At 33.4% G+C, this 16,380-nt stretch overlaps 3 protein-coding genes and 1 non-coding gene across 5 annotated transcripts; 3 read left to right on the top strand and 1 right to left on the bottom strand.

Moving 5' to 3' along the window:
• Positions 1–878: 878 nt before the first annotated feature.
• Positions 879–3,381, bottom strand: LOC18607308 (NAD(P)-linked oxidoreductase superfamily protein). Its single transcript, XM_018116573.2, has 5 exons — positions 3,090–3,381; positions 2,749–2,977; positions 2,312–2,611; positions 1,467–1,595; positions 879–1,240 (listed from the first exon to the last, which is right to left on the bottom strand). Exons 1-5 carry the CDS (start codon positions 3,263–3,265, stop codon positions 1,109–1,111), a joined length of 966 nt encoding a protein of 321 aa, XP_017972062.2. The 5' UTR covers positions 3,266–3,381; the 3' UTR covers positions 879–1,108.
• Positions 3,382–6,603: 3,222 nt separating this feature from the next.
• Positions 6,604–9,128, top strand: LOC18607307 (transcription factor bHLH18-like). 2 transcript variants are annotated; one of them, XM_018114753.2, is made up of 5 exons: positions 6,604–6,930; positions 7,143–7,223; positions 7,359–7,916; positions 8,006–8,377; positions 8,504–9,128. In XM_018114753.2, the coding sequence occupies exons 1-5, from the start codon at positions 6,724–6,726 to the stop codon at positions 8,576–8,578; spliced, it is 1,293 nt and encodes a 430-aa protein (XP_017970242.2). In that variant the 5' UTR covers positions 6,604–6,723; the 3' UTR covers positions 8,579–9,128. The 2 variants fall into 2 exon arrangements, with proteins under 2 accessions (XP_017970242.2, XP_088659303.1); XM_088803177.1 differs by having other exon boundaries at positions 7,127–7,223.
• Positions 9,129–14,035: 4,907 nt separating this feature from the next.
• Positions 14,036–14,109, top strand: TRNAV-AAC (transfer RNA valine (anticodon AAC)). The gene has a single exon. It is a non-coding gene; the product is annotated as a tRNA-Val (tRNA).
• A 271-nt stretch (positions 14,110–14,380) lies between these two features.
• Positions 14,381–16,288, top strand: TIN1 (tunicamycin induced protein). Its single transcript, XM_007041395.3, has 3 exons — positions 14,381–14,598; positions 14,687–15,037; positions 15,297–16,288. Exons 1-3 carry the CDS (start codon positions 14,488–14,490, stop codon positions 16,104–16,106), a joined length of 1,272 nt encoding a protein of 423 aa, XP_007041457.3. The 5' UTR covers positions 14,381–14,487; the 3' UTR covers positions 16,107–16,288.
• Positions 16,289–16,380: the final 92 nt, after the last annotated feature.

Raw genomic sequence — 16,380 nt, 5'->3', positions numbered from 1 at the left:
AAACACTTTTAGTTTGGCTATCATCAAACAGGCCAACATTTTCGAGTCTTGGTTGCCTAAAGGCTGATGTAGGACATTGGGAGGGCCACGGAGAGCTACTTTACTTCATACTTGTGGGCTTTTGTAGGTCATATAGTCCAAGGCCCAATGGCTAGTAGGCCCGAAATTTTCATTTTTATGGCTATGGGTTCGGCTGATATATTATTACTCATCAGATCAGACATATGTACGTATCCACTAAATCAATTATATTTATGTTAAAGAAGTTTATGACCGAAAATAAAGAGAAATATGTAAGCTTCCGAAACAAGGATAAGATAAAAATTACAGCTCTTTCGTATTTGATTTAGCGTTATGTGACAATTTCTATTTTGTTTATTTATTTATTTATTTTTGATATATCAATATTGCGTCAGTACTGTTTGACTCGTCAGCACTATGTTAGTGTCTTTGACTCTAAATTTAGACGAAATTACTCATAACAATCAAGTTACACCATAGTATATGAATTAAGTTAAACCAATTTTTTTAAGAGAGATTAAATTAAATAAAACATAATAATACTGGAGCTTCTTGTGTAACTTTACCATCTCTCATTTCAACGAAACTAGATTTTCATTTCAGTGGAACTCCAGCGTTTTGAGTTGCCTACTTCGTAAAAGTGACGAAACTTAGGGATGCCATGCGATTAGCATATGAGTAGATAGGGAGTACAAAGAGGTGGTCGAAGAAGTTGATACTGAGGCGGAAGGCTTCCCGGATGGTGGGCGATGGCGATTAAAGACGGTGATTGCACAGGCTTAAGATACAATAGGAGTATAGGACAGAACATACAATACTTACAACCAAAACAAACTGAAGAATTTTGGGCCGAAAGGGGCAAAAATAGTCAAAATACTGCATTTATAACTTATTTTCTACCATGCTTATGAGACAGATAATACGATGTAGCATCCCCATGGGGACGGAAATTGTTTGTCATCTGAAAAGTAGTATCACGACAATAGAATGGTTGCCCCCACTCCTATGAGCAACGCACAAACTGTGAATTAATAACTAATGTGGGGGTTAATATGCATACAAAAACAAAAAAACAGGTGGATATTGGTCAGCTCCTTTGAATTCCACTCGGCCATGTCTGATTCTTCACGGGTTTCAGGATTGCTTCAATCTCAGATAGAGTTTCCAGATCTTTCCCAAAAAGTGCGACTTCTGTAGCAGCAGCCACATTCTCTTCAACCTGATTCTTGACAGGGTGTAAGTTACTGACAGCTAAAGCAGCATGATCGGAAGAAAATATTATTGTGTTTTGACAGTTATGAAGTAGTTGGAATTTATCTATAATGTTTTGCTAAATGATTGAGTAAGAAGATTCTACTCTCAGGCAAAACAACAGATTTCAGAAAGTTGTAATAGTTGAATATAAGAGAAAACGAGAGTATTAAGTCAAATGATGGAGCCAGAACCTGTTTAACTGAGTTCATGCCAACCAGCACAGACGAAATATCCTCATTTGACAAGCTGTACTGCATAGCTAACTTTGAAATATTCTTCCCTTTCTCTTTACAATACGCTGCAGCAGCTTGGCAGGCAGACTGAAGAAAAAAACAAATCTCACAGCAATGAATACTCAAACTTATGAAGATATATAGTATTTATATTCAAGCACATGAACTTTGGAAGTGACTAATTAAATAGATAATGTGAGTTCTGGTGATAATGAACTGCATTGTAGCTAGAGCAAACAGAAGACGAAGCCAGATACAATCTCCTTCGTAAGATGCAGTCCTGCAAGTCATGACTCCAAGCTTCACAACTTATAAGTTCAAGCAGGCAGAAGATTTGTGCTGCAACTTTTTATACAGCATAATATATGGTCCATCAAAATCTTAGTCCAGTTATTTCACATGAACAAATCTAGAGGTCAGAAAATAATGATCTTCTCTGACATGAAAAAGCCGTGTGCAAATAATCTTGGACCTTAGCATCTCTTTCTTGCACTAATATCAGATACTTCAAGGAAAGTGTTCAAATTGATGCATTATTTGATAGACATTTGAACATTATATGTCAAATCCATTTTTATAACAAGAATTATCACTACCCTAAATCCTTTAAACAGAGTTTACAGTACGTACTAAAGATTTGTCCTTATCCGTAAATAAACTTCTTCAGGTTAAAGGCCTTCATACACATCCAAGAGATTACAAGGGCAATTCATTTTTCAGATACCGTATAGCCAAACAGACCAGATTGCTGCATTCAGCAGAAGAACAGTCACTCCATCCTATCTGAGGCCTGAAAGTCTCACCTTGAGTTCAGGTGAAGCTGGATGCCAATCCGGTGGACCAAGCTCAGTAAGAAGCCCCATGGCAAGTGGAGATGCACTGATTACACCAACACCTTTGTTCTTTAAGTAAGGCAGTAAATCCTCCAATGTTGAATCATTAATACTGTAATGACAATATGACAAAATCACATCAACTGTGCCTGGTGGAACCCTATCAAGCACAAAAGTAAAAATTTCCAACGGCAATCCCGTAATGCCAATGAATCGAATTTTCCCTGCTTCCTTCAGTTTCTGAAGAGCTGGAATTGTCTCATTCACAACCTGTTACCACATACAAACTAAATTAAATTAACCCAAGCTTTCATATCACATTTACAACAAGACAGACTCTTTCCTAACACATCACCAGCTTAAATCGAGATATCATTAAAACGAGAAATGATTACTTAATCAAGGACCTGATCAAGAGAGCCGAATTCGATGTCATGGCATTGGAGTATATCAACATAATCAAGTTGCAACCTTTCCAAGCTTTCATCAATGCTTTTAGTTACTCTCTCAGCACTGAAATCAAAACCTTCACGATATCTCCCACATTTTGTTGAAACTATATACTCATTTCTAGGGACCCCTAGAGCTTTGAGTCCCTTACCAAGCATCTTCTCAGACAACGTCCCTCCATAATACCTTCAAAAATTTTTTAAAAATATATAAATAAAATTTATTAAAAATTAACCCAAAAAAAATGGGGAACTTTTGAAAAAACCCAATTTTATAAAGTGAAGAAATTTGGCATTACGGGGAGGTGTCGAAGAAGTTGATGCCGAGGCGGAAGGCTTCGCGGACCGAAGCGACGGCGTCGCTCTCAGAGACGGGACCGAACACGCTGCCGAGAGGGGAAGCTCCAAAACCCACGCTGCTGAGTTTAAGGCCCGTGTTTCCGAGGGGTCTCAATTCTAGTTTGGGAACTGCCATGAGTTGAGTTTCTGCTAGGTTTCTGAGAATCGAGAAAGATAAGAAAAGATTTTCCCGGGAAAGTTGTAACCACAAAACTAGAGAGTAGGAGTGGAAGGAATTTGACAGCTTACACTGGAAATGTGGGAACTTTTGCACGTGTGGGCGACATTGATTTTCTGTTTTTTTTTTTAGTTTATTTTATTTTCTATAGAAATAAGAAAATATAGTACAAAATAAAAGCAATATTAATTAATAGTATATATTAATGGTTGCAAATTGGAAGTAAATTTATTCTTAGATTATTAATTAAAGTCAAATTTACAATTTTCTAAAGTTTTTTTCAAAAAATTATTTTTTTTCTATTTCCAAATTTAATTTTAAATTTTTAGCAGTAAATTTTATTATTTTGTATCCTCACTTCCAATTTTAATGTGGAACTTGTATTTTTTTAAAGAAAAATAAAAAATAAATTTTATGATTAAGATTCAAAGTTAACCTAATTCTCGTTCCGATTTCAATTTTTTTTCATATGATATTTTGCTTTTCTTTTTTTTTGCAATTAGATTGATGTAGATATTTTTTTTAAAAATAGAAATTATTCATAAAATATTAATTTATAAAAATATAAAATCAGGTAAGAAAAATTAAAACTATAAGATACATAATTAAAATTTATTAAAAAAAGGTTTTAAACTATGAAAAAATAAAGCAGTAGTTAATTTTGGATAAGATAAAAATACATCCAAAAAGGGGAAGTGAGCCCCTCCCTCTGCCCCCTCTCCTTTGATCTTTCCTCATAAATTTCAGCTGACAGGAAATGGGAGCTTTGTTCTGTCCAAGAAACAAACGTCAGGATAAAGCAAAATAAAGCAATTTTTGTCTTGCTCCACGCAACAACTTCACCATTCAGACAATGCCATGGAAGGTTTCTTCCAGGAAGTTTCATTCGCTCACGGGGCTAGGCTGATGAATTCCAGTTTGTGCTTCGTCCTTTGCTTTCCTTTTTCTTTGGTGTGAAGAGTGAATCTGTATTCCTGAATTCAATAAGGAAAATATATTACTATATGATTATCTGAAACAGGAAAGCAACTTCCTCACATAAAAGAGTATTCTAGCTCATGCATGCATTTCTTTTTGTTTGTGTGGTTGAATAATATTAGCATAATACCTACATATGTCTCTAAATTATTTTACTTCAATTTTGAATCAAGTAAGTTTTTATAATTAACGATAGATTAATTATCTTTAATCAAATATTTGTCATATTATGTTACATGGTGTTAACATGTCATGTTGAATGGTGATGTGGCATGCTTGTGTGACATTATGACTTTATCTCGTGATCGTTTTATTCTACACATTAACATCATGTAAACATAAAAATGACAATTAATTTATCTTTAACTATAAAAATTTATTTGATTTAAAATAAAAATATATAAAATTGATAAATATAATAAAAAATAAAAATTTATTTTAATTCTTTTAAATAGTTTAGAGAATTTTTAAAGTATTATGTAGATAATATTTTATGAAGATAATTGATTTCTTTGAACAGTAAGATACCATCCTTGAAATGATTGAATAACATCTTATTTAAACAATAAATATTTAAAAAATTTGAGGTTATGAATTTCTTAATTGAACAGTTATTATTCACTATAAAGGAAGAAGAAATGGGGGCTCTAGCATGGCAAAGATAATACTAAAGAATTGAGCAAGTGGGTAGCAAATCCCTTAATTCTTGGCTTTGCCACAAGGACAATGAAAGGTTAATACAAAGATCCAAAAATTAATAATCAATGCCAAAGGGCAAGTTCTGTAATCCATAATCAGAAGCTTCTTTATTTCCTTTTTCCCTAGATGATAATAAGTTTCTTTCCAGAGTCACTTCGAATTGATATCATTTTAAATCGAGAACTGTATTTAATCATTTATTGTTTCGAATTAAGTTAATTTGACATTAATTATGAAATTATTATGGGTTTTGAGTTATTTTAAATTGAACCAAGTGAAGTTCGGATTACCTCATATATTAAATCATTTTGAATCTCGAATCATTTTGGTTATATATACTAAAGGATCTAATATTCTTGTTCTTTATGTATAACATCAATTCGTTTACTTAGAGAAAGAAACTTACATTTAACAATAAACTACAAATAAATGATTAATCAAATAAATTTTAAGCTATAAGAATTAATCTCAAAATTTAATTGTTTATTCAAATAATGAGATAAAACTAAAAAAAATTATAAATCTTAATATATATATATATATAGATATAGTTAAGACAAAATATAGAACTGTACAAATGTCTTCATTTAAATGAAGTTCAATCATTTTATAATAAAAATTAATTGTCTCTCTTTCATTTGTCTTTATACATTTATTTCTTGAAGAATTAAATATTTTTAGTTCCATTATATAAATTTTTAAATTTTTTATTATTTGACATTTATGTCATGTCATTTCGGATTTTAAATTATTTTAAATTTTATTTTTAATCATTTCACATTTCAAATCATTTCGGGTTTAGATTATCTCATTTCAAATCAATTCGGAATTATATTATGGGAATATATAGTCCGATTGGATTTTAGACGGATTTAGTCGGATTCATGGATGTAGTCAGATTTTGCCAATTATGATAGTATTTTTGACAAATGCTTCCTGACTCCTGTTGGGGATTTAAGACATTGGTTTAATAGGCTGGCTCCAGAACAACCAAACGACACTTGTTCCAGCCCTACACAAAACAGAACAACCTATTCATAAAGAAAAACAGCCCCAACTGGACTTTGTTTTGAATCCTACTGAGTTCATTTGTAAAGCAAACCAAGGCTCAAATATATCTTTTCCTGCCATGGTTTCTCTTATCATGTAAACATGTAGCGATGTAATCATAGATTTTGGCTGCAAATTTTGAAGCTTGATTATCTCATAATGGGCCGTTGTTGAGCTTTGAGCATTAGCCGACAACTTCATGGTCGGTTTGAAAGGCCACATTGCCCCCCGGCAATGCCTTTATTGGTGTGGTCTAGTGCTGCATTCTTGGACAGATACCATTCTCCCATTCGCTGAAATCACAGGGAAGTCAACAGAAAGTTGGAAGAACAAAACCGGTCATCATCTTTCAATTCCTGGGGCCAATCATAATTAAACACATATTCAATCACATGAGTTTCAACTGTTCTTGGTTAAGAATCATTACTCGTATGTGCTCTGGCTTATCAGCATATTCTTTTCATACGTGTAAAAATATTAGTAATTAATGGAGTTGGCTTGGATGATTAAGACATTGTAATGGGACCGTGAATTTCTATGGATCACTGGCATTTTCATTTGTAAACATTGAATCAATTTTCAACGACTGGTTGGCAAAGCTCATGAAAAGTCTGCAAAACAACAAGAAGAAAAAGGGGTTGTTTATTTTGTCAGCAAAAACAACCCACTAAGATACAATACTTGCTGTTATGTTGTCATTATTCTACAGAAGCAAGAGATTTTCTTTTGGGTGTCGAATTTCAATGTCTTTTCACATCATCTACCCCGTGAGACTGGTAGGGTGGTGGACTATAAAACAGGCAAGAGCTCTAAAAGTTGGAAGAAAATTGGTGCTGGTTCCTGCTTTACAGGAGGATTTTTTTGACATCAGGAAAGCTTTGGACTATCATTACAGGGTGAGAATTTAGGCTACAGCTTGTATGCTTCTCATTTGTTTTATTATTATAGAGTGTTAGTCCGTACGTGGGGAGAGCCTACTTTCTTTCTTTCTTCTTTTTTGTTCTTAATCCTGGAAACCCCTATGTTTTCCAGGCCTTCTGGATATGTGTGCGTTAATTAGTGGTGGGAATTTTAGTAAGTCATATCTTTCAGTGGATTTTCCTGGCAGGATTCTATTCAACAGGCCCCATCTGTCAGAAAGTGGGATACTTCCATGGAGATTTCATCAATTAGAGAGTTACCTGAACTGGTAAGACTTTTTTTATTCATTTTTGTTGATATATAGTGCAAGAACCGCAACATTTGTCGGATTCCATTCAAAGAAAACATGAAGATGGAGGATTCAAGAGTGTCATTTTATAGCCACTGAATCTCAAATCTACAGGGAATGGACGATCCTAACTTATTCAGTCAATGGCAAATGAACTCTGTTGATGAGCTCAGCATCCTGCCCCTAGCAGCTGCGTTCGGAGAGAACTTGCAGCAGTCTTTCTCTAATCATAACTATCCCGCCTTTAACCCCAAAACTTCGGTTGAACCTTCTCACAACGGCATTGACAGACCTGTAAAACAGCACAAAACCAACAGCTGGGATTCATGCAAACCCGATACTGATATATCAAACCTCCAAGCTGCTTTTTCTCCGAACACTTTCTACTTTGCCAGTTCCAACCACATGAATCCAACAGGCATTGTGAAGCCTAAAGAAGAGGCAGCATGTTCCAAAAGCATGGAGTCCTTCCCTTCTGATATCTTGATTTCTCAAAATTCGTTTCTTGGAAGCCAAAATTATATGCTTAAGGCTTGCCATGGAGCTAAGAGGGTTAGCACAGGCAACAAAATTTCTCAGTCAAAAGATCATATCATGGCAGAGAGGAAGCGGAGAGAAAAGCTCAGCCAGAGCTTCATAGCTCTGTCTGCTATAGTTCCTGGCTTAAAGAAGGTATTGCTGAATGCGTATAACTTTGCTGTTTCTTCTGTCCTCTTCTTGTTATAATTCTGATCCAATTCATATTGCAATGCTATTGGCAGATGGACAAGGCTTCTGTGCTCGCAGATGCTATCAAGTATCTGAAACAACTGCAGGAGAAAGTTAAGACACTTGAGGAGCAGACTAGGAAGAAAACAATCGAATCAGTAGTTTTTGTGAAGAAATCTCAACTCTTCGCCGACAGTGATGACTTTTCCTCCGATCAGAATTTCAGTGGCCCCTTTGATGAGCCACTACCAGAAATTGAAGCAAGATTTTGTGACAAAAGTGTTCTCATAAGAATCCACTGTGAGAAAAGAAAAGGACTTCCAGAGAAAATCATGTCTCAAATAGAGAAATGTCACCTAACTGTCATCAACAGCAATGTCATGACATTTGGGAGTTCCGCTCTTGACATAACTATTGTTGCTCAGGTACTTAATTTCTACAACTACAAACCTCTTTGCTAAACTCTACTGCAATTAGTACCGGTGGAATTGAAGTCATTATTTCATGTACTTTTCTTCACTAACTTTGACATGATCTCGACTTTTTTGCAGATGGATATGGAATTCTGCATGGCAGTAAAGGATCTTGTGAAGAAGCTACGTTCAGCTTTTAAATTAATCATGTAAAATTCCTCCCTCTAAATATCATATATACAAGCACCTACTGCAGCTAGAAGCTTGAAAAGTTAGGAATAATGAAAATCCTTGTATGCATGAATTCAGACAGTCTGAAAACGAGGCCTTGAATGCTCCTCAACTACTCAAAGACCATGCATCATCAAGCCCCTTAGCTTCATTTTTGCAAGAAGGGTTCTTTTCAGTCCAATTTTTGCATGGTCGTTCTGTTTGACCATGTTCAGTTCCTTCTTGTTTTTTTAAAAAAAACTGATCTCACAGCTAATTTGGGCTTTTTCTTTTCTGTGTGAGGTTGAAAAATTCAACTCAATTCTGCACATATGATGTCCCTTTCTTACCTAAATTGGTTGAAAAGGGAAAAAATGGTTTTTCTTAAGGTGTGTGGACAAACTGGCCTTTGTTGCTGTTCTCTGTTCATATATATATTCAGTGTTTTAGAGGCATCCTGAAAGGCCTCTTTTCTCCTTGTAATATCTATATCTGGTTTGTAACAGTTTGAATGACAATAATGAGAACCAAAAGGAGTTCTCCCCTTCATCTACCTGCTTTCCCATTGTTTCTTCTTTTTCCTGGAGTTTGATGATGCTTACATATCAATTCAAGGCTGACAAAAAGCTTTTGCATGACAGAAAGCACCAAGGATAAGTTGATGTTGTCAAGTTGCCCTGAGCAAAGGGGCAACTAGACCCTAAAACAAAAGGTGGCATACATTCATTTGGAGATTCCTTGACATTACATTTTGATTTTGTGTTGAAAACTGCAGCTATCATAGAATGTCTATGTTACTATATTAATCTTTCCTTTTCTTTGGTATTTTAAGACATAGGTTAACAAAAAAAAAAAAATGAAACAAATTCTAGCCAGTTCTAGGCTCATTATTATAATAAGGTGGTTGGGAACTAATGAAGGGAAGCGGCTTTATTTAACTCGAATACACTATGTCTGACGTTTGGTATTTTATTAATTAAACGTTCTAATGAAATGTGGTTTTCGAAATGATAACTAAGTAATGTAAAGAAGCAGTGGTTGTCATTATTGGAGGTAATAGGATAGCTACCAAGGAGTGTACAGTACAATCTGAGTCCCTACAAAAGATTATGATCTTACCATGGTTGTCTGAAACATCAGCCTGTCTCCTGTTAAAGGATGACTTCATTGAATATATATATATGTAATCATGTTGGTGGAACATATGCTACAACTTGCACTTTCTGTTAATGAGTTATAAACCAATAAGGTTCACAAATCCAAATACTTAAGTCTATTTAATTATGATTAAATGATCATTTAATCTTTCTATTGAAGAGCCAAAAGGAAAGCTTTTTTTTTTCCTTTTTAGCCAATAGATTTTTTGTTTCTTAATAATGTAAGTCCAACATAAGACTATTACAAAAGAATATAGCAAAATGCCAATTGGAATTCCATTTACTGTCAAATTTGCACTGACAAATTGTTCTAAGGCAAATTAAGAATTATACCCACTACAATTCAATTGAAAAGCTGTTGGTATTGATTTCTTTGACATTATTTCTGGGGAATCCCTAAACCCAAAAAACGAATAAAATAAACAAAGAGAGTGGCGGTTGTGCCAAATTTTCTCCAATTTTTCTTTATTGAAACCTGGAAAAACTCTTTTTTTTTTTTTCTCTTATCTTCATTCCAAGGCAAATTAAATTCAGTTTGAACAAAGAAAGGATGTTGAAAACCCCCTTTTTTATAAATTTTTTATTATATTTATTTTTTAAAAACGAATTATTAACAAATTTTCATTAAAAATTTTAAACAAAATTAAATTCATCAAAAATACATTTTGATGTGAAAATTTTCAAGAAAATTATTGAGTGATTGTCATTGCATAGCTAACTCCTAGGAAAGAAGACAAACGTACCTTGTCCACCAATTTTTCTATTGATCTATCCGAAAACTGTTTGTCTATTATGAATAATGAAATCGATATTTATGTACTATTAAATGAATCATATTTTATAACATGATTAAATTACGTAATTTAACAATAACGAATGATTGTTGATAAATAAATTAAATTTTTTATAATACCCTATACCATAAACATGTCAATTTCACATTCATCTCGATAAGATTTTTCACTGAAAATTAAGAATTCTTTTTTAAGTAAATAAAGAGTTAATATTTCATGCACTAGCTAGAAAATTGGCACGTGGAAATGTAGCCGAAATGAAAGAAGGGAAACCTAACTTCTCCACCAATTCTTTCTACTGTTGTATCCGAAAACTATTTGTCCATTGAATTTTGTTTCGATTCAAATCCCTCATGAATCAAGATCCAATCCTTGGGACAGTGGCTATAGGTATTTTAATTATGAGTTAATTATATTAATAATAATATTTACATACTATTAAGTAACATGCGTAATCTATATAAATTTATCAGTCACATATCTAATACGAAATATTCATTTTACAAACTGACGTTACATAAATCAAAGATAATAAATTATTGTTAATGAACGATTTCAATGTATCGAAATTAGATACTTTACGTTAAAAGAAATTAAATTTGTTAGTACCAACATATCATAGTCATATTAATTTGATATATATTCACGAATGCTATTCAATTTTCTTTTTCAACAAGGATCAAACAAATTGAAAACGAGAAAAATGATACAGATAACAACTTTCTCTTTCCTTTTTCGGGATGAGATTTTTTACTAAAATTTGAGAACTTTTTATTTTTAAGTAAATAAATTGGTATAATTTTCATGGACTAGAAAAATTGGCACGTGGTTATAGAATTAGTATTGTGATTAGGGTGAATTGGAATCAAGGTTAAAACAAACCGACCTTTGGGAACAAAATCAAATGATGGGAATCTTATTAAAAGGCTATAAATAGGGATTGTCACGTGATTAACGATTAAGGCTATATAAAGGTTATAAATATGAACACGTAGTCTTGATGGGAAATTATTAACTTATTGTGATACTTCATGTCATATCGAATGCATATGAAATGTGGATGTGATTATAATGATCCAGATCATTAATGTTGTTTGGACTCGTACCATTACTATCACATTCATACCTGATTTGATACAGTACAGGATATCACACTTACTGATCTTACTTAGGATGACTTCAGAAATTAATTGGTAAGCCTTCTGCTATTTTTTATGTTCAAAAAATGTAAATGTGTTAAAACATCCGCAAAAAAATTATTTTTTCTTTATGGGCAAATACTCAAAGTTAGAAATTTTAAGTTATTGCATGACTGCGACACTAATTAACAAAAAATTATATTTTTTATTTCATTATATATTCAAAATTTTTTATATTTATTTTCAAATTTTTATTTTTATTTTTTAATAAGATGACTTTACGTGAACGGATAGGGTATAAAAACTATACAGTATATTAAATATAAAGCTTTTTTAATAATCTAATCCAATTAGGATACTTCGTTTAAGATCATTCTCCCAACAAATTTGCAAGAATAAAGAAAGCACATCACTAGTCTTGATGTAACTTTGATTTTGATCCATTACTCAATCCTTTGATGCCATTAAACTAATATTTTTATGTTCAATTGATCTTGATAATTGCATGAAATTAAAGGGATAAGTACGATCAATTTTAATGCATCTGTCATAATTTCTTGTCATGAACAATCGCCTTACAAAAATCGAGTTGCATTATTGAATTAATGGTCATAATGCATTCTTGAGAACAAGTGGCTAAGCAAGGTTTTGGAGATTAGCAGCCACGGATTTTAATTAAATAATAAAACAAAGTAGATCTCATAGACTTGTTCTATTTGTCCTCTTAGGTGGTAGGGATTGAATTTGACTCTAAGGTGATTATATCTTAAATGTGTAATATGAATTGAATCACGAGATAAATGAATTTGTTTAATTGTTGACATGTCAGAGATATTATATGTTTGGTAGTATCATGGATCGATATTTGGTATTTATTTTGATTGCTGTATTTGATTTAAGATTTTAATAATTTGTTTTGTTTGTTTTAATTAACAGATACTCGTTGTTATATTGAGATATCATTATAACGTCATATCAATTGTTCGATGTTAACAAAATTCTTATTTGATTGAAAAAGAATAATGCCAATTGTGAAACAGTTTTTGAATAATTTAATTAATTATTATTAATTTCTAGAAGATAGAAATGTAATTCATTACTTATTATCATTTGACATCATTTCCCTCTCAATTCTTTGCTCTTATAGTGGGGAAAAAGAGAAGTGCCTTGGTCGGATTGGTCGTAGTGTTGTTGTGGCAGCCCAAAAATATCTCCCAAGCCTATTACCGCAGTTATGTCTAGCAAAAGCTCATGTTTCAGCCCATATTCTCCTTTTAAAAGGATTCGAGCTTAGGGATAGTAGTGGTGGGTACCTTTTAATCGGATACTTGACTAAGTTAAATTTAATTTTGGATAATATTAAATGGATACAGTTAAATTATAAATAATAAAATTATTTTTTGATATAGTTTCACGTAGAGTTTAATTTTTTAAATAATCAATTATGACATGAATACTTTAAAGTCCGTTTGCTTTTGATATAAAAAATTATCACATATGTAAGGATTCCAATCCTTTATCATTCCTTTCTCTCTTTCTATATCTCAACCAACAATTCAAATTTTAATTTTGTTATAATTTGATAAAATGATATATATGATTTATTCAAAAATGAAGATAACAAAAAAATTAGTAAAGCATTAAAGCAATAAACCACAACTTGTTATCCTAATTATCCTATTTTGAATAATTAATAAAAATCATTAAATGTTTTTGGTTAGCTTTATGAATAGTAATGATAAAATTTTAAACTGTTTTGATTATTTTGAGCATAATATTCAAAAAAAATTATAAACTATTAAAGAAAATTTAAATAAGTCTTTATATTTTTATTACGTTCAATTAAGTTTTTATACTTTTTATTTTGACCTAAATAAACTCTTGTTTTTTATTTTAAATCAAATAGGTCTTCATGATTGATGATTAATTTAGTTAAAATGTCATTTTATATTATGTGACGTTAATATGATATGCTATCATATTATAATTGATGATCATATGACATGTTAATATATTATAATTGATGATGATGTGATACATTAATTTGATATGATAATATAATCTTATGATATTTTTTATTCTACACATTAACGTCATGTAGATATAAAATGACATGTGATATTTTGACTAATGACAATTAATTAATAAAACTATATGAATTTGACAAAACGTAATAAAAAATTAAAACTTATTTAAAATTTTTAAAATAGTTTAGTTGTTTATTTAAGCATTATGCCATTAGCATTTGTATACTCTAATAATAAACGGTTTTGGTTTCAAATAATTCAAAATAAATAGATATTTTACCTATTGTAAGCCTTATTCAATTTGATTCCAAAATGTAAGTGAATTTTTTGCTTGAACATTAAAGGTGTCGTGGTGTAGTTGGTTATCACGTCAGTCTAACACACTGAAGGTCTCCGGTTCGAGTCCGGGCGACGCCAGATTACATTTTTTCCAATTTTTAATAGGGCAAACGACGTCGTTACCTCTTCTTTTCCTTCCTCCACAATCGCCCCCGCGTATCACGGAAAGGTGCCCCACACCGCCGCAAGGGGACAACACAAGTAAGAAACGCCAACAGAGCCCAACCAATGGCATATGTCATTCGCATCACTTCCTCCCTTCTGATTGGTTACTTGATGCCACGTCACCTTCCTCTAGATCCTCCACCACCAGAAACTTCCCTATATTTAACTCCCAACAAATCTATTTTTTAGGAAAAAATTTTATCCAAAAAACACAAGAAAATTAAAATCTTCGAAGCTAGCCTCCGAATTCTCTCTCTCTTCCTCTTACGGTGTTTTGGTCGGTCGACGACGATGACGTTTGCCAAGCCTTCATCCTGCACCGTGGCATTGATTTTTGTTTTATTTACGATTCTATCCTCTTCCCACGCCTTGGTTTCGACTCAGTATCCTAAAGCCATCTCTGTAAGCATCTGTTTAATTATTTTTTTGTTGCATTCATTGATTTTTTCTTTTCTATAATTTGATGGGGATTTTTTTGTTCTGGGTTTAGGATTTGAAAGAAGCAATTGTGAAGGGATTGGGATTCCAAGCCGATGATTTTAAGGTTTCAGGGTTCGATCTTAGGGATGCCCTTGTTGGCCATTCGGTGGCATATGAATTCGACGTTGAAATCGATAAGAAGGTCATGCCGTTTAAGCTTTTGGAGGATGTGAATCGGTGGGAGTACGTAGATTTGCCAATTTTTAGGGTGGAGGAGCCAGCTAGACCCGGGGATGAAAATGGGTTGGTGGAGCAGAAGAGGAAATCGGACAATGGGTTACCCGTTTTGGCCCCGTTCCAGTTGGCCGGACCAATGGAGCTCTGGATTCAGGATGCCAAAGATATGCGCATCTCCTTGCCGGTTAGTTTTCCCTTTTTCCTTTTTTTTTTTTTAATAAAAGATGTTTTCTTTGAACTTTGAAGTGTTTTTTATCATGGGAAGTTTTGTAATTTACAATCCTAGTATTTATAAATAGCAAAAACTAAGGATGTAGTTCTTTGCTTTTACCTTTGGGAATCTTAAATTTTCTTTTTTAGGGTTGGCAATTTAGGTAAGAGGTCTCTTGCATAAATTGTTTTGAAATTTGTTTATTGATCTTGTTGTTACTTCAATTCTGCAGCATGATGTGGATGCTGGTGTCTTGAAAAAGGTAGTTTTAGCAGATGGCGCCGTGGTGACTGTCAAGGGTGCGAGATCAGTTAGCCTGCGCCACCCAATCGATCTTCCTTTGCCTCTCAACCGAACTCATAATGGGTTTGCATCTGGCCTTATGGCCCTGGCTGAGCATCTTCGTCATGTTTCTCGCGGTCAAGATGCTCCAATCCTCTCCCTCCGTATTGTTGGCCCGACTTCCCTTAGTGTTCCATCATCTACACCTTCAAATAACAAGTTGAAGCTTAAGCGACTTGCCCCTGGCCTTGTGGAACTATCCTCAATGTCAAAAACCAAGGCCATGGATGCCCTTTCCACTATTGAACCACAAGCAGAATCCCCTACTGTTCTGACCCCAAAGCACTTTGCTACAATGTGGCCTCTTGCTTCCATCAATGGTTCAAATCCCAATTTGGTTGGTTTCGAGTCGCTGCTATCTTCTGTGCTGGGTCCAAAGGCAAGCAAGAAAGGTTCTTTCAAGTTATTGAAGGCTGATGTGTCAGCTCAGACATTTGTGAAGATTGGTTTTGGGATTGAAAGGAAGTTGAAAGAAGGGGATTTGGAGGGTTTTCCTGAGTGGAGGACCAAGCCTGAGACAATGAGGATGCATTTTGAGGTTCTGGCTAAGGTTGATGGTGAGAAAGTTATACCGGAGAGAGTGGTGGAGGTTAACCCTGTTGTTATAGAGGATTCTGTGGCACCAAATGTGCTGACAGGGAACATCACCATGTCAACAACTCCTGTTGTTTACCCTCCTTCCAACCCCTTCACCTTGTAAATTGTTAAAGAGAGAAAAGGGTTACAGATTTTGTCAGGTTAAAAGAAACTGTAAAGATGAGTTGAGATCAACTATACTTTTTTTTTTTTATTTGGGGTTCATTCTTGGAATATCTGATGAGTTAGAAGAGTTATAAGTCTGTATAAATTTGTTGAATAAAGTTAAAGATGGCATTATCACTACCTATTGAGTAAAATTCCTTCTATATTCTATTCTGTGAATCAAATGAACACGTGCTGGTGCTAGCTTTTCCAAGTTAACCTGAAAATTAGCA

Source organism: Theobroma cacao, chromosome 2 (assembly GCF_053813885.1).
Source record: "Theobroma cacao isolate CCN51 chromosome 2, ASM5381388v1, whole genome shotgun sequence".
Lineage (NCBI taxonomy): Eukaryota > Viridiplantae > Streptophyta > Magnoliopsida > Malvales > Malvaceae > Theobroma > Theobroma cacao.
This window is presented reverse-complemented; position numbering and strand designations above follow the sequence as displayed.